The sequence below is a fragment of the Rhinopithecus roxellana genome, chromosome 5 (assembly GCF_007565055.1).
Source record: "Rhinopithecus roxellana isolate Shanxi Qingling chromosome 5, ASM756505v1, whole genome shotgun sequence".
Lineage (NCBI taxonomy): Eukaryota > Metazoa > Chordata > Mammalia > Primates > Cercopithecidae > Rhinopithecus > Rhinopithecus roxellana.
In genome coordinates, this window is record NC_044553.1 from 92,301,913 (window position 1) to 92,329,234 (window position 27,322).

A 27,322-nucleotide genomic window follows, 5' to 3' on the forward strand; every position below is an offset into this window, starting at 1 on the left:
GTATAAGTTTATTAATATTTTCATTAATTAAATATGAGATGTAATAGAAAGAAAATGAGTTTCAGTGTCATCTTTTAAATGTGATCTAACCTCTCAAAGACTCAGTTTTCACATTTGTAAAAACAGGAATACCATCTATTTTATGAAGATATAAAAACAGAAATTAATACCTATTATAAAAAAGAAGTATCATAGGTCACAAATTCTTAAGTAATGTTTGTATTCCTGCATATCCAGCAGCCAGACCATGCTGGCTTATAGCAGGCATTCAACAAAATCAAACCCTGGGATATAGGTGCTTAATGTTACTTTTCATCCTTCATTTCAGGATTGGTTTTTCTAAAAAGAATAAATAATACTTAACTTCATAAACATTTAGACTTTCATCTGTATTCTGTGTCAGTCTCCACATTCAATAAACAATTGACACTAATAACTTCACGTAAATACTATGCTATTCTAAATTTTACCTTTCCCTTGAACCAACTGTGATTTTTATTTCCAGTTTAGCCATTCTAGTGGGTATTTAGTGCCGTGTTGTGATTTTAATCTGCATATTCTTTCACCAGTCACTAATGAGGCTGAGGATTGGTTATCCTATTTTTAGAAATGCCTGTTGAAGACTCTAGATCACATATATGAGTTATTTATACCTTCTGGATCTAAGCCTTTTATTAATTACATATGTTGTAAATAACTTTTGTCACTTTGTGGCTAGTTGTTTTTCCACTCTCTTAAGGATGTTTTTATTGTTTTACTTTTCTATTATCCATCTGGAATTGATCCAGTGGGGTGGGGGTAAGTGATCCAATACTTTAACACACATTGAGAGTAATATAACTTAAGTATGTGACAGAATACTTAAAACAATATTCAGCATTTGGTTCAAGGGCATTATAAAATAATTCATTTATATATCTAACTACAAAAAATAACAAACATTAATGGTAACGTTATGGTTGCCAATTATTACTATTTACCACATGGCTAGCATACATTGGGCACCAGTTTTAGCATTTCATGTACAGATTTCAATATTCTGAACAATCATACGAAGTTAGCATTTCTCAACTTCCCAAATGAGAAAACAAAGTCAGAAGAGTAAAGTAATATCTTACCCATGGAAGCATATCTAATAACAGTAAAGCTGGAATTTAATCCCATTATGCCCATTTTCTTTCTTCTATACTTTACACTTTGGTAGTTCCTTATTAAGTAGTATTTTTCTTTACATTATTTTAAGATATGTTAATACTTCCGACATTTGAAAGTTTGAAACTGATCATGAATATCTGATATTATTTAAGTACCTACATAGCCATGATCACATAAAACAATGTTCAAATATGAAGCCTCTGCCCTCAAGATGTTTATAACCTAACAGCTAGCACACATATGACAAACAAGGTAGGCAATTTTAAAATTCAAAAAAAGTAGCTGGTTGGGCAGTTGGGGAGAAAAATGGATACATAAAAGGAAAGAAAAATATTCATATATTTACAAATCAAAGCTTGGCATTTTTATATTTATCACAATCTCAAAAGAATGGTGATTGATTTCTTTTTTTTTCTTGAGACGGAGTCTCACTCTGTCGCCCAGGCTGGAGTGCAATGGCTTGATCTCAGCTTACTGTAACCTCTGCCACCCTGGTTCAAGCGATTCTTCTGCCTCAGCCTCCCAAGTAGCTGGAATTACAGGTTCCTGCCACTGTGCCTAGCTAGTTTTTGTATTTTTAGTACAGACGGGGTTTCACCATCTTGGCCACGCTGGTCTTCAACTCCTGACCTCGTGATCCACCCGCCTTGTCCTCCCAAAGTGCTGGGATTACAGGCATGAGCCACCGCCCCCAGCCTTTTGTTTTTGTTTTTTTGAGACGGAGTCTCACTTTGTTGCGCAGGCTGGAGTGTAGTGGCACAATGTCAGCTCACTGCAACCTCTGCCACCCTGGTTCAAGCGATTCTCCTGCCTCAGCCTCCCAAGTAGCTGGAATTACAGAAAATTAAAGGTAATAGAAGTCTTAGGCCGGGCGCGGTGGCTCAAGCCTGTAATCCCAGCACTTTGGGAGGCTGAGACGGGCGGATCACAAGGTCAGGAGATCGAGACCATCTTGGCTAAGACGGTGAAACCCCGTTTCTACTAAAAAAAAAAAAATACAAAAAGCTATCCGGGCGAGGTGGCGGGCGCCTGTAATCCCAGCTACTCGGGAGGCTGAGGCAGGAGAATGGCGTGAACCCGGGAGGCGGAGCTTGCAGTGAGCTGAGATCTGGCCACTGCACTCCAGCTTGGGCGACAGAGCGAGACTCCGTCTCAAAAAAAAAAAAAAAAAGAAGTCTTAAATACCACTCAAAGAAAGATGTTCAGAAGAACATAAAGGCAACGTAAAGATAGAAATTTTTTTTCCTCTCCAAATCTATATGCCTTGCTGCAGAACGTTAAACATTATTAAAAACAAACTCAGGGTAAGATACCTCTTCAGGCAAAAAGAAAATCTGTGTAACACATTCCCCCTCCTCAATCCCCACTCAAAAGTAATCAGATAAACAGAGAGCACTGCTGCTAACAAGCTCTCACAGAATTCAGGGATAGCTAAAGGGAGAGTACTCGAAGTAGTGAGTTTTCAGTTTTAGAATTTGAACCCTTTGTCAGTCTTCAAGGTTGCTGACCTTAAAGCCAGGGTGTAAGACCCACCTGTTCATCCAGTACTTTAAAAGGCAGAGTAGAGGGAGGTTTGCTAAATTTGCTCCAAGGTGAGCTGAGATTGAAACTTCTTTCATCATTAAAAGTGTGCTCCTCAGCCAGGCACAGTGTAATCCCAGCACTTTGGGAGGCCAAGGCAGGCAGGTGGCTTAAGCTCAGGAGTTCAAGACCAGCCTGAGCAACATGATGAAACCCCACTGCTACCAAAATTACAAAACATAGCCTGGTGTGGTGGCACCCACCTGTAGTCCCAGCTACTAGGGAGGATGAGGTAGGAGAATCGCTTGAGCCCAGGGGGCAGAAATTGCAGCGAGTCCAGATTGTGTCACTGCACTCTAGCCTGGTCAACAGAGCAAGACTCCATCTCAAAAAAAAGTAAAAACTAAAGTATGCTCCTGCCTGAGCACACTGGCTCACACCTGTAATCCTAGCACTTTGGAAGGCTGAGGCATTCCAAGATTGCTTGAGACCAGGAGTTCAAGACCAACCTGGCCAACATAACTAGACCCTGCCTCCTCTACAAAAAAAAAAAAAAAAAAAAAAAATTTTCTTAAAAATTAGCCCAGAGTGGTGGTGTGAGCCTATAAACCCGGTTACTTGGAAGGCTGCAATAGGAGGATGGCTTGAGGCAAGAAGTAGGCTAGAGTGAGCTAGGATTTCACCACTGCACTCCAGCTTGAAGTGACAGAACAAGATCCTGTCTCTAAAAATAAATTCAAAATAAATACATAATTTTAAAAGTATGCTGCTGAAGCAACTTTGCCACAATGGATATATTTCCTAATCTCCTCAAGGAAATAAATTGCAGAGTATTTTGTTCATATCATGTTCAGGTTAGCAGATTTATTAATCAGTGCTCTCCAAAAACTTTTACATCTGGCCATTCCAATTCATTTCGTTTTTAAATAAATAGAACATTATGAAACACAGAAAGACTACCAGCAACTATTCTCTCTAGTTGAAAAAAGGATGTAGATCTGATGCTGCCTCTCTTTAGGCCAAAGAAAAGCACTTGACTACCTAAGAGGTCTACCCAGGTTATATAAATTTCAAAATGTACTACAGGTAAAAATTAAAAGACAAGAACACAGAAGAGAAGGAATACATAATCTGTAATTCTCATTGGTAATGGAATGTAAAAATGTGATAGAGTGATGGAAATTTAGATATATCTATAAAAATTTTTTTTTTTTTACTTTGGCTGTACAGTGTATTAAATTCTTCTTTACCCAAATGTGAATCTCCCAATGGCAAAGCAAAATGCTCTGAAGTTAAGAAAAATGGGAATAATTTATTCAAAAAAATTTTTTGAATAATTACACAGTACAATATTTAGTCCCTACAAGAACACATAAAGTTAGGTCACAGAACACATTATGTCCTTAAGGAAGCTCATCTAAAATGAGACTGGCATGGAAAATAGCCAATTGCAATAAAAGGCAGGAGCTACAATATATAATAAAAGTACATATAAAATGTTAGGGGAAGCATCAGAATATGTAATTAAATTCCACACAAAAGACGGTTCATGAAAATCACACTTGATTGATGCCATAAATTATAAGTAAAGTTTTCATAAGCAGTTAAGTATATTCCAAACAGAGTAAACACCATAAAGTCACAGAAACTTGAAAGTACTTCAGGATCTTCATTCTATTAAATGTGAGCCTAATATGTAAGATACAGTCATTCATTCAAAAATATTTAATGAAGGTCCACAGTGAACATTCATTAAATAGGTACTAGAGACAAACCTCGTTCTAGGTACACAGAATTTATATTCTACCGGTAAAGATAAACATTAAACAGTGTACCCATAAGACACTTTCTGATAGTGATATATGTTATAAAGGGTTAAAAACCATAACATAGGCCAGGCATGGTAGCTCACGCCTGTAATCCTAACACTTTTGGAGGCCAAGGCAGGAGGATCACTTGAGCTCAGGAGTTTGAGACCAGCCTGGGCAACATAATGAGACCCTGTCTCTATATTAAAATTTTAAAAAGCATAACACAATGTGGACGGGAGCAGGAGAAAGATACTTTAGATAGAATAGTGAAAAGGTCAGTGTGAATTGAGCATAAGGAGCAAGGCAGAGTAGGGAAAGTATTCTCTTTTTTTTTTTTTTGAGACGGAGTCTCGCTCTGTCACCCGGGCTGGAGTGCAGTGGCCGGATCTCAGCTCACTGCAAGCTCCGCCTCCCAGGTTGACGCCATTCTCCTGCCTCAGCCTCCCGAGTAGCTGGGACTACAGACGCCCGCCACCTCGCCCGGATAGCTTTTTGTATTTTTTTTTTAGTAGAGATGGGGTTTCACCGTGTTAGCCAGGATGGTCTCGATCTCCTGACCTCGTGATCCGCCCGTCTCGGCCTCCCAAAGTGCTGGGATTACAGGCTTGAGCCACCGCGCCCGGCGGGAAAGTATTCTCTTAACAGTATCTTTTGTCTGTTTCTAGAAAATGCTGTTTCTTACCTTAGGCCTTCTTTACTGCTCTTTTCTCCACCTGTATTTTTGCATGGCTAACTCTGTTTTACCATTGACTTCTTAGTACAAATGTCCCTTTCTCAGAGGTGAGAAAGTAGATAGCGTTCTGAATTTTATTCTAAGTGTACTGGGAAGACATAGGAAGATAGTAAGCAAGGAAGTGATGAGCTAATTTTTTTAATATTGTTTATTTACCATCATTCATTTATTAGGAAACCACCCAAAGGCTTATAGACTAGATTATGGGGTACACAGATGAACAGAGAGACCAGGTGGAATGTTACTGCAATAGTACAGTAAAGAAATGATGGCAACTATCCCAGGATGATAGAGGGGGAGAGAAGTGGGTAAATTCAAGATAAATTTTAAAAGTAGAGCCAACTTAGTACCAAAGTATCTAGATTTTCAAGTTCTATAGTTAGCAACTGGAAAAAAAAAGTTGCAAAAGACTTAAGATGAGTTCCTGTATCTTCTACTTAGACTGTAAGCCAGATCTTATTTTAATATTATATTACATATACTATAAAAGGAAGAGAACTAGAAAACAGGAGCAGCTGCTACACATTTGCTAAAGTGGAAGCAACAATGAAATTAGAGTAAATATGACTTTATCCATTGGGGTCAACGGAAAGAAACAGTCCTTTGCCTCTTAAAATTAGAGCATTATCTCTAATTTAAAATATACTTTGGTAATGTTTTGAGGCATTCATTCTTGCATACTCATCATGCTCAATTTACAATAGGGGATACATTCCTGAAGTTTGTAGCTACATTGTGTCATCTGAATACAGGACTTCATTCCTGAAAATAACTGAGTTTACTCAGTAAACTCAGTAAAACCAGTAAACTCCCACCACTTCAATATTGCATGTCATTAACACTGACTTTGAAATGCAGGCATACAATGATAAAAGCCAAACAAAAATTCTGCAACCTCCATCATCTTGAATTTTAAAACTATGTATAAAAATGAATTTTATGTATATAAAAAATATGTAAAGATTTAAGGAATAAATTAGTATAGCCATCTGTGTTATCAACTCGTTATTATCAATAAAAACTAGCCTCAATTATTGAGAGCTTACTTACTATAAGCCAAGTACTATACTGTGCACTTTGTTCACATTATTTCCCAACAAATTTATGAGATCGGTATTATCATCACCATTTTATAGATGGAAAAAAAAGGCTTATTAGAAAGGCAAAGTAATTTGCTCATGTCAAGCAGCTGGCTACATGGGTTGTTGAGAGTTGAACTCAGATCTGTTTGGATTCAAAGTCCAAATCCATAACCATGACTTTGTAGTGCTGCCACAACTTTTTTAAAACCAGTTTTTAATTCATATAGAGTAGCTGTACATATTTTGTGATACTTTTATTTTAATACCTGTGTACATATACGCAATAATAAAAAGAGTAATTGAGACATCCATCACCTCAAGCATTTATCTTTTCTAACCATATATTTTATACTACTCTACTGAGACTATTTTAAAAGATAATTATGAATTTGAATGTTACATATTTAGAGTGGCTACATCTCAAACATCTAAATGTTAAACACATGTTAAAATTAATATGCCAAAGTATATATTTTCTAAACAAACACAAAAAAAACCTGTCAAAGTATACAAAAACATCATTGGCTTATAAAATCTTTCCCTTGAATGCTAAAATAAACAAAACATAACAATACAATATAAAATAATTTTTTTTAAACCCAAATTAATCTATTCATCAGTCTAGAAACTAAAAAATGGCTTTCAGATTTTTAAAAAATATATATGTGAAGAAAACTGTTTAGAAGAAAACATTAATTGATACGTTTGCTTTCCCATTTCATATCTGCAGATGGTAACTACTCTCCAAACAATATTTATAAATGTTTTTCTACGCTACAAGCTTAAAAATGCAAGTAGAGTAAGAAAGTCATACAAACTCAATTCACATACAAAATACTTGTGTTGTATACTTTGAAAATTATTTGTTTCACTTTCCTCATACTGCGCCCATCCATATTTCCAGACATCTAAAACTAGATCAGACACTGTTCTTAAACATCTGAACATTTCGGTTTACTATAGAAATGGTGTAAAATTATAAAGCATAATCCTTGAAAAAATATCTTTCAAACAAGCAATTAAAATAAGGCTTACCATTTTGATGCCTGTGGAAAACGTCACTGGTTTTACAGGTTTTGGTTTCTCAAGTTGCATTTCTAATTGGGTAGATCTATCTTTATGCTGAGCCAAAAGCAGAGCAACAGGGAGATCAGAACTCTCCTGTAAGAATAGTTCAAGTTCAATAAGAAATGTAAAAAGGGAAAACTAAAAACAACAAGACTTTTATTTTAAATTATGTCCTTTCCATAAGCATTTCATGTCAAACTAAATATTCACATTACCGAGGACACTTTACAAAAAATATTAACATTCCATAATAAGAAAAGGCTGTTGTAGACTCATAAATCAAAATACCCTGCAAACAAGTATTTTTATAAAATCCACATTAAAAGTTCCTATTTCAACTAGCAAACCAACCACATTTATTAAAACGAAAAAAATAAGCTAATCACAGAAAGCGTAGTACAAAGTACTATAACTTAGATCAGATGTTTATCTAAGACGCATTCTTTTTACCAGTAAATTTAGACCAGTTTGAAATTGTTTCCCATTAGATTTCACCTGAGACCGTTTGGAAATGATCCTTGTTCTATTTTGCACAATGAAACTATTGTAAGTACAACCAAAAGCATATTTATTTTCTCCTTTTCTAACTTAATTTTAAAATTTAAGTGTATGTTTTTTAACTTAAGTAACAAAATGACAGTTAAACATTTTAATATCTCATATTAATTCTAAGCACACTGACACATTTTAATACCATAAGCAAATTACTAATTTTTATACATAGACTGTTATTTATTCTGTTTAACAAGAAGTCCTCTTACATCTTTAAAGTGCTGTGGAACTAAGGTCTAAACTAAATGATATCCAGACATTTTCCTTTCTGAGTTTTCAGTTAAATAAGAACCCAAAAACATATGCAGAAGGAGGTTCCAGGAGGAAAAGATCTCTCTCTCTCTTTCCTACACACACATACAAACACACACACACACAGAAAGAGACTGAGAATTTTCTGTATCTATAAACAAAGATGAAGGTACAAACACATTTTTATCTCCTATACCAGGATTATGTGCTAAAGCATATTGTTCAAAGAGGCTATAGATGTTAAAATAGTGACTACACAGAATTTGATCCTGAAGAAACTATTATTAACATTTCACAGCATAAAGTAAACATACAGATTTTAATTTTCTTTCCAAATCTAGCAGCTTAACAATTTTTTAGGCACAAATGTGGTTAATTAATATACTTAAAGGAATTGGTTTAAGGTTACAGTATAGAAATAACTCAAGCAACTTAATTCAATAGAATTGTCTTAGAATAAAGTTGCACACCAAGATTTTATGATAGAAGTGTTTTGCAAGAGCAGTGTTACAAAGATTAAAACTTTTAATAGTAAATGGAAGAACATAAATTTTATTTATTTATAAGATATAACCTTATTAAGGGGCAAAATCATTAAGACCTGGCTTTAACAATAATGAAGGAAAAGTGATGAAATATAGTATGAGGAGAATATACTAGAATACCTTTTATATTCTACACAAAGTATTAGTAATGCATGAGTAACTGTATTGCTAAGATTCCTTGCAGCTATTCTAGATTTACATTAAGAATTTTATAATAAAATATAAAATTAAAGAACATTTTTAATGGGCTGTGACCAAAAAAAATCTTTTAAAAGCTATTCTATCTTTTCACATGTAGAAACTAACAAAAGAAAAATAAATTTCCTTAGCTAAAAAGTTAAAAGTATTGCTTTTCAATTTATACTCGAAATCAATTCAAGTGCTCTTCCTTAACTGGTATTTCCTTTAAAAAGCAAAAATTCTTATATAAAAGCAATGTATTAACTTAAAAAAAAAAAGTTGCTAGTCAAGACTTTGGCTTGTTTTAATCCTGGTTTCACATTCACATAAAAGGAATTGAATGTTAAAGTGTCTTGGTAAACAGCTGAAATCTAATAAAAACAAACATTCTAAGGATCTAAAACAGTTTTGATACTGAAGCAAAGAATTTAGTTCCAACCTACTTTATTCTATTTTAGCACTCAAATTTTGAAGCCTGGAAGCATTACTAAGTGTTAAACTAGAATTAAGTAGGAGTTCCAACAACAAAAAATATTAATGGAGTAAAATAAACTATGTGAAACATGCATGCTCTGGGGAATACCTAACATGCAGATTTAGCCTTTCAAGTTATTTCATTCTTTGCATCACATTTTACCTTAAAAGGTTCCCTCACCTATATTAATTGCCTGAAGGCACACTGTTTAATATTTAAAGAAATTTTAATAAGAACTGCCTATAATACTCATTAAAAGCTTTATAATGACCATTTTTAAAAGATTATTTTAACTGACTTTCAGCAAGCCATCTGGCAAACAATATTTCTAATAAAAATCACCTACTGCGTTTGACAACAATATTAGCCCATACAAAATTTAGGACATAAACTGAAGCGAATTTTCAAACAGGAATATAAAAAGATTTAATAAGTCAGGACCTGTTTAAAAATCTTTTTCCAAACTGTTTTTTAAAATTGAATTTACAGTTAGGATTAAATAAATGGACCTTTTAGCCAACATTACTGCAAATGCTAAGCCATAAACATTAAGACCATAACATTAAAATCCCGTCACATACAGTATAATATAATGCGAATACTTTTTAAAAAGTTAAAAAGTGACTTTTGGCACAAAGACCAGAACCAAAAACAGGAGGAAAACAATTCTAATAAGTAGTACTTGTGTAAATTAGGTCCAGAGATTAATTCTAAGAATTAAGCTTCTAGACATATTTACAAATGCTATTGTTTTTTAAACAAAATCTCACACATGAACATATACAGAAAAAGAAATACATTATTTTACTTAGTTAATAAGGATTCAAGAGGATAAAAATAAATTTAATGAATTCATTAGTCATAAAAATTTAAAGTATTTTAACATTTACAACAAAAATTTTATAAAGACTGAAAAATAAACATAACAAAATCTTTAAAAATAAGTTTAAAAATGAAAACCAGAAATTCAAACTGCAGTGGTATTCTAAACCAATCTGCTGTAATTAATTGCACTAATGAATACAGTAAATTACTAAGAATTATTTAACCACCACGTTATATGATCTAAACAGTGAGGAAAGTATGTGCAGTAATGACTTGCAGGTGAGGAAAACAGGAAGTGGGAGAAAGAACTCACAAAAATCAATATTAACTCCAGATTACACACAATGTACAACAATGGTAGTTTCACATCTTGCTTCATGCCTTACTGAATCAAAGGAGAGTTTCATGCCAATCGCAGCTCAGTGAGGCAGCAAAACAGTACTTTAAAGACTAAAAGAATATGCGGCTAGGCACGGTGGCTCATGCCAGTAATCCCAGCACTTTGGGAGGCCAAGGCGGGTGGATCACAAGGTCAGTAGTTCATGACCAGCCTGGCCACGATGGTGAAACCCCGTCTCTGCCAAAAATACAAAAAAGTTAGCTGGGCATGGTGGCAGGCACCTGCAATCCCAGCAACTCAGGAGGCTAAGGCAGAGAATTGCTTGAACCCAGGAGGTGGAGGTTGCAGTGAGCCAAGATCACACCACTGCCCTCCAGCTAGGGCACAGAGCAAGACTCCGTCTCAAAAAAAAAAAAAAAAAAAGGAAAAAGAATATGCAAGAATAATTGTTATGCAAAGCTGGCTAACCTCAAAATAAAATCTAAAAACCTTTTTTATTAGATGGAACATAAAATGTTAAAAGTATATTTTTCTATCAAAGTTCTATATTTGGGATTAATTCAATTAATTATATAGAAGAGAAGCATTACTCAAAAAAGAGCCTGTAACTCTTTGTATAAAATGATAAGGGGAAGAATCTTTCAACAAAACAATTATAATTAGTAATTATATACTAATAATTAGTAACATCAATTTACTAATTCATTTTTTAAAGTTTTCAATTTCTCACCAAACAGCTACAAAAACATAAAACACAACATGTCATTTCACTGTTAAAGCCATACCTGCCACTTAATAGTTTCAAGAAAGAACTAATGAAAGTTGCTACAGACAGCATCATTACTCTATTTAATATTCTGCTGTCCTCATTTTTAGAGTCAAATTCACATTCCACTCATAGAAAATGGAGTTTTATGATAGCATTTTCTATCTAAGCCTCATTAATGTCCTTACCCTTATTTTTCCTTTAGTTTCACACCTCCTTACAATTTAAGTAATCTCGCTTTCCTTTTTTTTTTACTCTTGGTTAACTGACTTATATGCTTTTTTGGCAAAAGCACAGTAGAAAAACACACATATACATATTTTCCCCAATCATAGGGTAATAGCATTATCAACTAGACAAGAAAGTATATTAACACTGCGCACGCACACGCACACACACACACACACACACACACACAAACACAAAAACCTCAGGGAAATAAATTATATGAACATAAAGGGAAAGAGAAGAATGCAAAAAGACTTTCCTGGAGAGGAAGATTTTCTAGTTTGTGAAGTCATCAATATCATACAGGGTTATAAATATCAAGTAATATAGTAACAAATCCATGAAACACTTCATAAACCTTAGTTATTATTACTGTCATTATCTAACAAGGTTGACCAACCTAGGAAGCTAATTTCTGGAAAACAAAAATTTGCAAAAACACTGCTATTTCTTTCAAGCGAAAATACACTATTTTTTCATGCAAAAATATAAAATATACTGTCACAAAGTAAACAGAGTCAATATAAACTTCAGCATGGAGCCAAAACGAGCTCATTATTAGAAAAATAGCATTAATCAGGAGAAAAGTGCTTCAGAAACAATGTATTTTAGTCAGTTAGCTTAAAGCCATATAAACAATCTATTAAGAATATACTGGCTCATCTCAGTTACAATGTCACTCTCTCATCTGAAAATAAAATGGATATTAAATAAAAAGCTTTTTAAAAATATATAAGTAATGGCTTACGCCTGTAATCCCAGCACTTTGGGAGGCTGAGGCAGGCGGATTACGAGGTCAGGAGATCGAGACCATCCTGGCAAACATGGTGAAACTCTGACTCTACTAAAAATAAAAAAATAAAAAAAAAATTAGCCGGGCGTGGTGGCAGGCACCTGTTGTCCCAGCTTCTCGGGAGGCTGAGGCAGGAGAATGGCGGGAACCCGGGAGGCGGAGCTTGCAGTGAGCCAAGATTGCACCACTGCACTCCAGCCTGGGAGACAGAGCAAGACTCCGTCTCAAAAAAAAAAAAAAAAAAGAAAAAGAAAAATATATAAGTAAAATATACTAGAACCTCATTTTAACATCGTTCTTCGAGTTACACAAAGTAAGTAGTGGCATGTCCACAAACAATATCTAGGAAATCACTTTAAATCCTTCATAGTTGGTAAGATATAAATAAATAGGCATAAGGTTAAGACAAATTACAATATGAAAATGAAAGTCATTTTCATAATTCTTATCACTAAACTGATATTGGGATAGAGATTGAGTATCCTAAATGAATTTATATTTTGCCAAATTCTAGAAAAACATAGTTTTCCCCAGTACATACTGTGTGGACTAAAGATGGCCATCACACTCCCATTAGGAGGTGAGATCCATATCCATTCCCTTTGAAACTGAGTGGGCTCTTTTGCTAATATGGTGGAATCAATGCTGCACCAGTTTCCTAGCCCAAGCCCTAAAATGTTAGCATCTTCTACTTTCTTATTCTTGAAATATTCTCTCTTGTAACCCTGAGCCAACATGTGAGAAGTACAATCAAAATGTTACAGAAATTGATGCAGTTTCTGATGTAGTCAGCCCCTTCACTAGATTCACGGTAAGGACTCCCCTCTACTAGACCCACTGCACCCAACCCCATGTGGGAGGGAGCACGTGGGTGAGTCAGTGCAGATCTAGCTGGCTGCTCCAAGCACCAACACAGGAACAAGTTCTGCGTGGGGCCCACAGTCAGACCAGGCACAAGCAAGCAAGTGCAGGACCCAGCCATCTGCTCCAGGCACAGACACAGAAGCAAACTCCATGTGGGGCCCACAGCCAGACCAGGCATGTTGCCTCAAGGGGAACATGGCAGTGCCCAGGTGAGGGTGCCCACAACCCAAACGCCCCAGGGGAGGTGTTATAGTGCTCCTTTAGTTCCACCGTCAGACGGCAATGTGTTAGCAGCTCAGTTGGCTTCTGGCCTTGTCACCTGGGGCAGCTGCTCTCCACTAGCAAGGACAAAGTGCCAGTGTGGCAGTCTTTCTGGGTACTGACACTCAGTGGGTCCCAAGCTCTTGTCTGGCATCCAAGAAGAATGACGTCACAGGGATGGTTAAAGATGGTGAAGGTGATAATTTTATTAAGCGACGAAAACAGCCCTTAGCAGAGAGGGGAGCTGGAGAGGGCAGAGGAAGGGTAGGTCGTCTTCCCCAAAGTCAGGTTGTCTCTTCCTCTAGTTACTGAGTCTGGGGTCTTTATAGGCACAGGACGAGGAGTATGTGCTGAATTAGCTTATGAGTATGCAAAAAGGCTGAAGTGAAGACACTACCCAAAGGTGTGCATGACAGTGTAGAAAACCAATTAGGAAAGGGTAGGCATATATAAAATAGGTGAAGAGTGGGGATCAGTCAGAGGAAAGCACACCAAAGAGGAGGACAAGTTCTCAATCTGGTCCAAGGATTTAACTTGTAGCTTGGCTTTCAGATTTTAAACTGTCTTCGACATGGAGGTGGGGTTTCTCCGGGTACCCGTCCCTATCTGCCTAGGCATTTGGCTGCCTCCTATCGCTATCAAAACCACATAGAGAGGTGTCCTGAGAATACATTAGGGAAGCAGAGAAGCCCAAAAGAACCACTTAAATTCCTAGCCCTCGGAATTGTGAACATAAAAATATATTGTTCAGTGTGGGTGGGGGGCAACCTCTTATTCAGCAATAAATACACTGATACCAATACATAACCAACAAAACTAAAGGTGAACCAGATTACAAACACTGGAAATGCCCTTTAAATGCCATCATTCAGCCTACTAGGAAAGGTAAATCCCTGTGCTAATTTACAATCACAATTAGCATTAATACATACCAGCTCATCTAAAAAAGCCTGCTTATTCTTCCTTTTTAGAATCTGCTGCAGTTGTTCTTCTTTTTGTATAAATAATCTTCTTTGTTCATTTTCCTGTCGTTCCACTTCTAAAGCTTCTTCCAGTTCTTCCTGTTCTCGAGTCTAAAACAAAAATTTATATATGGCATGGAATAAATTTGGGAGCCAAGAGCAATCATATACCACACTCTAATACTTTCTTTATTGGAAGCATAAAACACACTAGTCACTTATTATTTAATAATGTAGCAATTCCATATTGAGGGAAATAGAATTTACTTTATTTCATGTAGACATGTTACTATTAAACAGAATAACTATTCTGTTATATCATACTAGTGGATTTTGCTATACTAAGGCCACTGGGAACATATTAAGGGAATTTGAGGGATGAGTTTAAAAAGATGACTAGAAACAGAAAGGTATACATAAAGATCAATTGGATTCAAGACTGACAACAGGAGGAATAGTTAGAAGTATATTCAAATAATCCAGATAAGAAATAAGAGCCCTATGCAGTGGCTCGTGCCTGTAATCCCAGCACTTTGGGAGGCCAAGGCAGGTGGATCACAAGGTCAGGAATTCGAGATCAGCCTGGCCAACATGGTGAAACCCTGTCTCTACTAAAGATACAAAAAATTAGCCAGGCATGGTGGCACATGCCTGTAATCCCAGCTACTTGGGAGGCTGAGGCAGGAGAATCGTTTGAACCCAGGAGATGAAGGTTGCAGTGAGCCAAGTTCATGCCATTGCACTCCAGCCTGGGCAACAGGGCGAGACTCCATCTCAAAAAAAAAAAAAAAAAGAAAAAAAGAAAGAATAGAAATAAGAGCCCTAAATACAGTAATAATCTAATTAGAGTGGGGATGAGGCTTAAAACATGATAAAGAGTGATCATCAACAGAATATAAAGACTGACCAAATATGGATTGAACACCTAGATGAATGCTGGCACCATTCACTGAAACAAAGAACATAATGAGACGAAATAGACTTTCATTAAAAAACTGTCAAAAGAGACAAAGAACATTATATAATGATAAAAAGGTCAACATATAGAAAGATATAACAACTATAAACAACTAAATATATAAAGCAAACTGACAACTAAAGGGAGAAATAGCAATATAGTAACAGTAGGAGACTTAACTCACATTCAATAATGGATGGAACTTTCAGAAAGAAGATCAATAAGGAAACAGAAGTCTTAAAACAACTTTATAGTTCTGTCTATGTCTGTTAGTTGTTATTCCACTCAACAGCAGCGGAATACACACTCTTCCCAAGCACATACAGAACTTTCTACAGGATAGGTCACAAGTTAGGTCACAAAACAAGTCTTAACAAATTTAAGAAGACTGAAATCATACGAAGTATCTTTCCTGACCACAACGGAATAAAATCAGGAATCAATAGCAGAAGGAAAGCTGGAAAACTCACAAATATGCACATATGTGAAAATTAAACAATAAACTCAAATAATCATTGGGTCAAAGAAATCAAAAAGGAAATTAGAAAATACCTCAGGTCAAACACAAACAAAAACATAGCATACCAAAACTTAAGGGATACAGAAAAAGCAGTACTAAGAAGGAAGTTTCTTGTGATAAACACCTACTTTAAAAGAGAAGAAAGATCTCAAATCACAACCTGGCTTTACGTCTCAAGGAGCTAGAAATTTAGTAACAAGCTGAGCTCAAAATTAGCAGAACAAAGTATTAAAATAAATAACAAAGATTAGAGCAAAAATAAATAAAATAGAAAATAGAAAAAGAACAGAAAAAAATCAACAAAATTAAGTTTTTTTGAAAAGATAAAATTGACAAACTCTTTGCAAGACTATGAAAGAGAGACTCAAAATCAGAAATCAAAGAGGAGACATTACAACTGATGCCACAGAAATAAAAGGATCATGAGACTACTATGAACAATTACACACCAATTACACTTCAGTTACACTTCAGTTAATCTAGAAGAAATGGACAAATTCCTAGAAACATACAACCTACTAAGACCAAATTATGAAGAAACAGGAAATCTGAAAAGACCTAGAACTAGTATGGACACTGAATCAGTAATCATGCCTCCTAACAGAGAAAAGGCTGCAGTGGTGAATAATGCCAAACATTTAAAGAAGAATTAATATCAATCCTTCTCAAACTTTTCTAAAAAATAGAAGAGAGGGACACTTCCAAACTCGTTTTATGAAGCCAGCATTATTACCCTGATGCTAAAACCAGACAAAGACACCACAAGGAAAGAAAACTGCGAGCTAATATCCCTGATGAACAAAAATGCAAACATCCTCAGCAAAATACTTATAAACTGAATCCAGCTGCACATTAAAAGGATCATACAACATAACCAAGAGGGAATTATCCTTGGGATGGAAAGACGGTTTGACATACAAAATCAATTAATATACATTAACAAAATAAAGAATTAAAATCATATAATCTTATCAATACATGCAGAAAAAGGCTTTGATAAAATGTAACGCCCTTTCATGATAAAAGTGGTGGCTCACATGTGTAATCCCAACACTTCAGGTTAATGAAACATTTTATCTACACATACCTATTCTGCATGTATCTTCTGATGTTTCCAGAGAAAGTTACTAGGCAAAGAGAGTAACATTAATGACATACTGATGCTCTCAGAAATAAGATACTTTTAAAGAAAGCTAGGCTAGGTATGAATGGAATGAAAATGTAGTATCAATTCATTGAGAGTTTTACAGCAGGAAAGAAATGTTAATACAAAGCGCTATAAGACTATAAGGAGGAAGTCTCTTCTAAATACAAGATGAAAATATATGCTATGTGATCCAAATATGCTTGTTTTCACTAATTAATTACAAAATCCTGATGAAGTATCTCAAACATAATTACTTCTGCTTTTCCCTACAACTAGAAAGCCAAACTGTACTATATACATGATAGCTAAAGTGTACAAATTAGACAATCGATCCTATGCATGCATACAATTCTTTTTTCTTTATAGAATACATTTTAATACATTTAATAATAATGACTCCTGAGATATTTTCTTTTATTTTCTTTCTTTTTTCTTTTTTTTTGAGACGGAGTCTCTCTCTCTGTCGCCCAGGCTGGAGTGCAGTGGCACGATCCCCACTCATTGCAAGTCCCGCCGCCTCCCGGGTTCACGCCATTCTCCTGCCTCAGCCTCCCGAGAAGCTGGGACTACAGGCGCCCGCCACCACGCCCGGCTAATTTTTCTTGTATTTTCAGTAGAGACAGGGTTTCACCGTGTTTGCCAGGATGGTCTTGATCTCCTGACCTCATGATCCGCCCGCCTCAGCCTCCCAAAGTGCTGGGATTACGTGTGTGAGCCACCGCGCCCAGCCGAGATATTTTCAAAACAAACTTCAACATGAGATCAACTAAAACAAACCAAAATCATATTTATATCTAGCAATGTTACTATTTCAGTAAAACAAAAAAGGTAACTAATTGAGAAACCAAAGTTAAGCTTAGTTTACTTAGTTTACAAATGTGTTCCTCTGATCTAATCATGAATTCATTTTAGTTTCTAATAAATAGTGTCCTTGTTTTATCTCCCTCTTGGGAGCTCCATCAACGTCTGTCTGGGTTTGCTCCCTCCTTTAAAGAAATTAATGTCCAAGGATAAAAATGAGCCTCCATTGTTTTGTGACCACTGTCCAAATGCTCACTTACCGGAAAATTATACAAGCAGGGAAAACTAGCGTTAACAATCACCTATCTTATGGATCCATTTCCTTAAGAAAGCACAGTCTAACATAATGCTGCTATAGTAATGTGTGCCTGCCTACCTACATACCTATACAGTGTATATTCATATTTCTGGTCTAAATTTCAGCGACATTTTTTGTAAATGTAACTGGTTTAAAGGAAGATGTCTTTTTAAAGTATCATGTGGAAACATTTGTTTCTAAGACAAAAGGAGAAGAAAATACTTAGCCACTGACCAGCTTTAATTTATTTTTCTGAATAACATCTTTGTTTTCCTTTTGATATATCTCCATTTTCTTTTTGGTGTTGTCCAAATCCACATTGTTGGTCAAGTTGAAAACTGCATTAGAAAGAAAACAATGACATGAAAAATATTTTTAATATAAATCTTGAGTAGATAATAAAAAACAAATACCACAGAGACTCATTTGTTAGGATGTCATTCTTTATAGCTCTATTTGTGACCTTTTAATCAGCTACCTATTTTAGAGACTAGCTCTAGTTACGGTAACCATGTTTTCCAAGCCAAATACAAGGACAGACTGTCTGACTCGCACAAAATACCTAAATGTCAGGATCACTCCAGAAAACCTAAGATACATGCTTGCCATACTTAATTAGATCTGATTTTTATAGTCCCCTCTCTAGCTTTAAAAGCATACAAAATACTGTTTAAATTTTTTTTAATATAAAGAGTAAGTCTGGAATCTACTACAGTAGTCAGAATTTTAAAAAGAGTTAAAAAATCATATATTTGTATAATTGATATCAAACAAAAAACAGGTTTTATCCCCATTCCAATGGTCTCCAACATGAGTAGGCACAGGCTTGAATTACCTTCAAACCTGATTCCAAACCTTGTAGTCCAGCTCTAGAAACGTATGAAATAAAAGAGTTGGAACTTAAGAAGAAAAATAAAGGATAAACTGGCACCAAAACTTAGACTAAAAGAATTTAAGAGAACCACTGAGACATGTTTAGATACTACTAAATTTTCTGTGAATTAGAACTCTCTTTTTATAATTCCAAGTCAAAATAATTTAAATTATAAATGCCATATTCCCTTCTAATTTTCTATATGTAAATCAAAGTTACTATAATACTCTGAACAATTAAAAAAAAGACCCTTTTGCTATATATAAATTCATATGGAGCAATCCATATCAGTAAGACTCTCCTGTTCCATAATTCAAGTTTCCCTTATAATCTTTCTACATCCATTATTAGCCTTTCCACCCCTTCTCCAATTACTTACCACTGCTTCCTGCTTCTTGTCCTACAAACAAGACGGATCTACCCTAAATAACTCTGCTCTATCCCTTGGGTTTCCACAGATTGCTTCCCCATCTCACTCTTTCCTTTAATAGCTTATAAGAGTTAAAAAGTAATACTGGAGGACCAACACAGAGTTGCTTGTTTTGTTGAGTAAAGCCATCAAACAGACTCAGATGACCAATTTGATATATAATTTCATTTTTGTCTTCTCAAGAGGCCTACGTATTTCAGAACATCAATTTATCATAATCACTGTTGAAAATCCAGGCTCATTTAGGTATAAAGGCAAAAGTCTATTCAGTTTTATCATACGCAATTTTAAATCTGGAAGAATTGAGAGAAAATGAGAAGCAATTATCCTCTAGCAACTTCTCCAGTTTTTTAACATAAAGTGGAAAAGAAAATAAGTCAGGGAATCTGGCTAGGATGCAATGTAGGACAATCTTCATAAATCACACTCTAGTCCTGACACAAAACAGTCAGAGGGAGGCTCCAGACAAGCAGCACTCTCAAAAAGGTACCTATGATCCTTAGTTAAAATGGTGATTCCACTATCTTTACCAACCCCTCACAATCTACCCCTTGTATTTAATAGGCCATCCTCTCAGCAACCAAATCCAATGATTTTTCACAACTCTCACCATCCTCAACATCTACCAGATCCAACCTCAGCCTCCCAAGTAGCTTGGATTACAGGCATGCACCACCATGCCTGGCTAATTTTTGTATATTTTAGTAGAAACAAGGTTTCACAGGCTGGTCTTGAACTCCCGGCCTCAAGTAATCCACTTGCCTTGGCCTCCCAAAGTGCTGGGATTACTGCTGTGAGCCACCATGCCCAGCCATTAACCTAGGTTATCTGATTCCAAACCTGAACTTTTATCTACAATGCCTACAAAACTAGTTGTGTCATTTCTCTCAATGCCTGAAAACCAATGCTACCTAGCAGTCCTCTGCATTTGTATGCCCCTACACTTTCCCATTTCCATACCTGTGATTAAACTGTTCCCTACCCACAGGGCTCATCACAGTACCAACCTCAACCCAGAACAACAGTGAATATCCACATATGACTCACCCTTCTGTACCCATTTTAATCACCAGCTCCTCCTTATGAGACACTTTGCAGTTACAATCTCTCCATCCCTGAATGCTTATAATACATTATCTAATATCACTTTGCTGGCATTTACCCACTTTCTACCCTGTATAATGATTTTCAATGTGCACAACTTGTCTGACCTATTAGAAGGATAACTGGCACCAAAACTTAGACTAAAAGAATTGTCTGAGTTTTGAAGGCAGTTTCTAGGTCTGATTCATCTTTATTATCACTTCCACTACTTCTACTGTACTCCTATTAGAATGGCAAAACTCCAATGACAACATAAAATGCTGGTGCAGATCTGGAGCAACAGGAACTCTCGTTCCTTGCTGTTGGGAATGCGAAATGGTACAGCCACTTTGGAAGATGGTTTCCTAGTTTCTAACAAAACTAAACACACTCTATCATATAATCTGGCAATCAAGCACCTAGGTATTTACCCAAATGAATTGAAAACATATGTTCACACAAAAACCCACACATGAATGGCTACAGCCGCTTTATTAATCATTGCCAAAATCTGGAAGCAACCAAGACATCCTTCAGTAGATAAAAAAAAAAAAAATGTAGTATTATTTAGCACTAAAAAGAAATCGGCTATAAAGCCAAGACACAGAGGAGCTTTAAACGCATATTGCTAAGTGAAAGAAGCCAATCTGAAAAGGCTACATACTGTATGATTCCAACTATATAACATTCTGGAAAAGTCAAAACTATAAAAACTAAAAAGAACAGTGTTTGCTAGGGGTTGGGGTAGGGAGGAATAAACACACAGAAAAACACAGAGGATTTTTAGGACAGTTAAAAATGACTCTGTATGATATAATGGTAGATACACATTATTATATGTTTGTCAAAACTCATAGGGTGTACAGCACCAAAAATGAATCCTAGTGTAAACTACAGACTTTGTGTGATAATCATATGTCAATGTAGGTTCATTGATTGTAACAATGTACCACTCTGGTGCAGGATGTTAATAGTGGGGGAGGCTGTGCACTGTGCACATGTAGAGGGAAGAGATATATAGGAACTCTCTGTACTTTCTGCTCAATTTTGCTATGAATCTAAAACTTCATTTAAAAAAAGTCTACTTTTTTAAAAAAAAGAAAAAAAGAAAAAACTTCTCATCTGGTAAGGGCTAAAAAAATACTTGTTGAATTATCATGAGAGAAAAAAATAAACTAATACCCAACATTTATAATTACCTTTATAATTATAGATTTAATTAAAATAACCTTTATAAGTACAGATTTGAACATGGCAAAGGAGGAAGGTTCAAAATGACAGGACTAAATAATCTTGGTTTCTTATGGTATGAATCTACTGAAAAGTAAGTGGTCAAATTGATATCCCATGTAGAGCTCTACTAATATGTTTAAAGCAGTTTAAAAAACAGTTTATTAGCAAACTAGACAGTTTACTACTGATTTTAACTTTTACATTAGAGCCCAGAAATAGGTAAACTTAAATCTTAAGTGAAATTAATCTGTTTTTATACAAACAATTTCTTTTATGCTTATTAAAAACTTTATGAGTTCTGGATCACTTGAGGTCAGGAGTTTGAGACCAGCCTGGTCAACATAATGAGGCCCCATCTCTACCAAAAAAATAAAATTAAAAACTTAACCAAGTGTGGTGGCACACACCTGTAGTTCTAGCTACTTGGGAGGTAGAGGCAGGAGGATCACTTGAGCCCAGGAGTTTCAGGCTACAGTGAGCTATGATGGTACCAATGCACTTTAGCCTAGGAGACAGAGTGAGACCCTATCTCTAAAAAATAAATGAATAAATAAAAATTTAAAAAAGAAAACTTCATGAATTCCAATGAAAGTAAAATAATTTGTTTCATATTTTAATTTAGAAGCAAAGGTAACAGCAATAATAAATGCAAATCATAATCAGATAATATAAACCTCTTCCTTTAAAAAGTAAGAAAAGAACCATAAAAGTGAATTGCTATTTTTAAAAGTTTTCAGATGAAGCAGGTCTCATTCATACCCAATGAATCAGGTTGGTACAATAGCCGTGAAGAAAAAGGAATGGAAGCTAATTTGCTATAACAATCATTTGACCCTTTATCTGTTTACTAGTTTAGCTCAGATATTGACCTGCCTTTAGTCAAGTATTAAAAGCAAACAAAAAGCCTATTGTATTTTCTGAAAGATTTAATGTTATTTAAGTACAATTTTGAAGTCTTTTTGACATCTAGAATTTATTTTAAAAAGCCCTTAGGACTTTCTCACCCTTTTAAAATAAGAATTCCCTGCACCAAAAGAATAATCTGTTTTGCACCAAAAGAATAATCTGTTCATTATGAAACTAAGAATAAACCTTTGAGATAATCCCTGGAGCCATAAGGAACAAGAATTTTATGTATAGATTGTCATAACCACAGAAAAGAGCCTATTGTTAATGCCATAAGAAAGTCCATCTTCATGTGTGCCCCTTCTATTGAAAATGTTTGATGCTATTATTCTAAATTATAACATTTTCATTTTTATATTCATGTTCAAAAGATTCATAATGAAATTTATGCAACAAAATTACCTCAATCTCCAATTTATGAATCCTCAAACACTGACCCTCTGAGGCACCCTACTAACTCTAGTCCTCTTACTCCAGACTTAAACATTTATCTTCAACAGCACCCTTCTACCTATAAGATTGAGTTCAAATGTCTTTAATATCCTTCAAAATATGGCCCCAACCTACCTTTGTTCTCTCATCTCTAATAATTCCATAGAACTCCATTTTCTAGACTCAGAGAGTAAGAAAATCCTATATTTACAATTTGGCTCCATTCTTTACTAGCAATGCAATCTTGGGCACAATACTTAAGCTCTCTGTGCCTCTTCTCCAAATGCAAAATAGGAATAAAAATGTCTGTCTCTTAGCATTTCAAAAATTATGTGAGATAATGTGTGTACAGCTCAGTCTGGTACGTAGTAAATGTCCATTAAATTAACATTTTATACTTCTGATTAACACAAATAGTCAATACAGATATCACAGACATCTAACTAATTATCTTGAAAAGTATGAATAAAACACAAAATAGAATGCTAATGAAACCAGATTTTTAAAGGAAGTTTTGGCCAGGTGTGGTAGCTCATGCCTGTAATCCCAGCACTTTGGGAGGCCAAGGCGGGTGGATCACAAGGTCAGGAGTTCAAGATCAGCCTGGCCAAGATGGTGAAACCCCATTTCTACTAAAAATACAAAAAAAATTAGCCAGGCATGGTGGTAGGCGCCTGTAATCCCAGCTACTTGGGAGGCTGAGGCAGAGAATGCTTAAACCCGGGAGGCGGAGAATGCTGTGAGACGAGATCACGCCACTGCACTACAGCCTTGGCAACAGAGCAAAACTCCGTCTCAAAAATAAATAAATAAATAAGTTTTATTTATATGATGACAAACAGAACAATGCCAAACAACTAAGTGGTGGAGCCGCACCGTAACAAAACTTAACAGGTCTAAAACTAAAGTTTTTACTTCATCTCTCATTTCTGCACACGCTTCACCCAAGTAAACAAAATAATAGAAAATACTGCCTATTCTTCCGTGTTTACCTGATTAACACCATACAACTGCATGGGGTCGGGTCATAATATTTTAATTTATCCTTGCCTACTCTCTCTAACACACTTCCTACATCAAATCAACCACTTAAATATTCTGCATCTAAAATATCCTCTTTATCTATATCCACTGTTAGTATCTACTCCAAGCCCTCATTATTTCTCATCCAAATTACTGTAATGGCCCCTTGAAAAGTCATTTCTCACTCTTTAGTATCTCCTCTTAGCCACAATCTTAACTGACAGCCTGGTTGACAAAGCCCTCTTTTTTTTCAGTTGACAAATAATAATTGTAAATATCTACAGGGTACAATGTGATGTTTTGATATACGTATTCACTGTGGAACTATTTTATCTAATTAACGTATCTATCACCTGACATGCTTATTTTTTTGTAGCAAGGACACTGGAAATCTATTCTTTTAGCAATTTTGAAATATACATTATTATTAATTATGGTCACCATGCTGTGCAACAGACCTCAAAAACTCATTCCTCCTGTCTAATTGAAATTTCATATCCTTTAGCCAACAAAATAATAAAAAATACTGGCTATTCTCCAGTGTTTACCTGATTAACTCCATCTAGCTCCCCTTTCCCCACCCACCATCCATCCCACAGCCTCTGGTAACCACCATTCTACTTTCTACTTCTCTAAGTTCAACATTTTTAGATTTCAGATATAAGTGAGACCATGCCATATTTGTCTTTCTGTGACTGACTTATTTCACTTAGCATAATGTCCTCCAGCTTGACCCATGTTGTTGCATATTACAGAATTACCTTCTTTTTTAAGGCTGAAGTATTCCATGGTGTATATGTACCACATTTTCTTTATCCATTCATCCAATGATGGACACTTAGGTTGATTCCATATCTTAGCTATTGTGAATAGGGCTATAGGTTACAGACCCAGAAGGGGGATTACTGGATCATATGGTAGTTCTATTTTTAGTATTTGAGGAACTTCCATACTGTTCTCCAAAATGGCTGTACTAATTTACATTCCCACCAACAGCATACAAGGATTCCCTTTTCTCCACATCCTCATCAATACTTATCTCATCTTTTTGATAACAGACATTCTAACAGATGTGAAATGATATCTCTTTGTGATTTTAATTGGCATTTATCTGATGATTAGTGGTGTTGAGCACTTTTTTTTTTTTTTTTTTTTGAGACAGAGTCTCGCTCTGTCACCCAGGCTGGAGTACAGTAGCACGATCTCGGCTCACTGCAAGCTCCGCCTCCCGGGTTCACGCCATTCCCCTGCCTCAGCCTCCCGAGTAGCTGGGACTACAGGTGCCCGCCACCACGCCTGGCTAATTTTTTGTATTTTTAGTAGAGACGGGGTTTCACCACGTTAGCCAGGATGGTCTTGATCTCCTGACCTCGTGATCCACCCGCCTCGGCCTCCTAAAGTGCTGGAATTACAGGCGTGAGCCACCGTGCCCGGCCGAGCACATTTTCATATACCACTCATATGTCTTCTTTTGGGAAATGTCTATTCAGGTCCTTTGCTCATTTTTTAAATCAAGTATTATCTTGCTACTGAGTTGAGTTCCTTATATATTTTGGAGATTAACCCTTTATCAGATTTCTGGTTTGCAAATATTTTCTCCCACTCTGTAGATTATCTCTTCACTCTTTTGTTTCTTTTGCTGTGAGGAAATATTTTAGTTTGATATAATCCCATTTGTCTATTTTTGCTTTTGTTGTCTATGGTACCAAGGCCTCCTTAATCCAGCCTGTTTTTCAGGCCTCATTTTTAGTCACCCCTCATGTTTTATCTACCTATAACAGACTACTTGCTCATTCTCCAACATGCCCCACATTTTTCTATCTCGGTGCCTTTTTCTTTTGTTACAAATGTTTTCCCAAGCCCTTTCTATCTAGTTAACTCCTCTTCCTCTTTTAAGATCAAACTCATGTCATCTCTTCTTTGAACTTCACCAAACCTTATCTCTATTTCCCAGTGCTAGGTTAATTGCTTTATCTGTATTCCCATAGCATTTTATAAATGCCAATTTATAAGACTTATCACATTAAATTATAGTTATTAGTTAACATAATTATCCCCCCCTTTGGAGTCTGAGCTTATTGAGGACCAATACCACATATCCCCATCAATGAAGCAGTTCACATAACATAATTTAAAAACTTACTGAATTGAACTGAAGTTCAGAAAATAAACTATAAATCCAAGAGGTTACTTCACAGAAATCATCAATATCTTTAAATACAGTAGAACCACTCTTTAATCAACACAATGAGGATTTATAGTTGATTATTTAAATAGGTCTGTTAAAGGAGGGAAACACACATACACCTATCTCTCTCTTCAAATACTTTAACTTAAAACATACATAGTAAGTATATAGTCATTCTCTAACTTAATGACATACAGCAAATTCTAGCCTTTAATTAGAGTTGTGCTTCTTCCTTATATAGGCCATAATTGTCATCTATATTGTTCAATTTCCTTTTTTGTTTTCTGTTTTTTTGGTATTTTGAGACATGGTCATGCTCTGTTGCCTAGGTTGGAGTGCAGTGGCGCAACCACAGTTCACTGTAGCCTTGGACTCCTAGACTTAAGCAATCCACCTCAGCCTCCCAAGTAGCTGGGACTACAGGCGTGTGCCACTACACCCAGCTAATTTTCTAAATTTTGGTAGAGATAGGTCTCATTATGTTGTCCAGGCTGATCTCAAACTCCTGGGCTCAAGCAATCCTCTTGCCTTGGCCTCCCAAAGTGCTGTGATTACAGGCGTGAGTCACTGCACCTGGCCAATTTCCACTTTTTAAGAAGTGACTTAAAAACCTGAAAAGCAGAATCCTTTATTACAAGTTTTTCCCCAACTTTACACACAATTTAACTTTAAATATTTAAATTACATATAATATTTAAATATGTATTTAATTACATAACTACAATAACAAGTACAACTGGCATAAGAAGGTTGACAGCATTCACAATGCATTCATTATGCTGTGGTCATCAGTGAGTACATTTTATGGAAGAACTGGGGAATGTCAGTTACTTCAACGAGACAATTAAGTGGAAATTGGTTAGGAGAGTTTCCCAATACTGCAACTGAAGACAGTCCTTCATGAATATACGTAATAGCAGAATCACTTTCAAATTAAATGGTCTGAGCCACAGTTTCTATATTTTGGTAAAGAAAGCATTACATGTTGTATCCCTCTAACATCCAGACTTGCTCTT

General features: G+C 35.7%; 1 protein-coding gene across 1 annotated transcript in view; it reads right to left on the reverse strand.

Annotated features, from left to right (window-relative positions):
• MNAT1 (MNAT1 component of CDK activating kinase) overlaps positions 1-27,322 on the reverse strand; it is a 245,187-nt gene that overhangs the window by 149,852 nt on the left and 68,013 nt on the right. The window contains exons 4-6 of the mRNA XM_010354636.1: positions 18,372-18,475; positions 14,384-14,524; positions 7,338-7,463 (exon numbers count right to left, since the gene is read on the reverse strand). Coding sequence (XP_010352938.1) covers positions 7,338-7,463; positions 14,384-14,524; positions 18,372-18,475 — 371 coding nt within the window. The remainder of the gene's footprint in view (positions 1-7,337; positions 7,464-14,383; positions 14,525-18,371; positions 18,476-27,322) is intronic.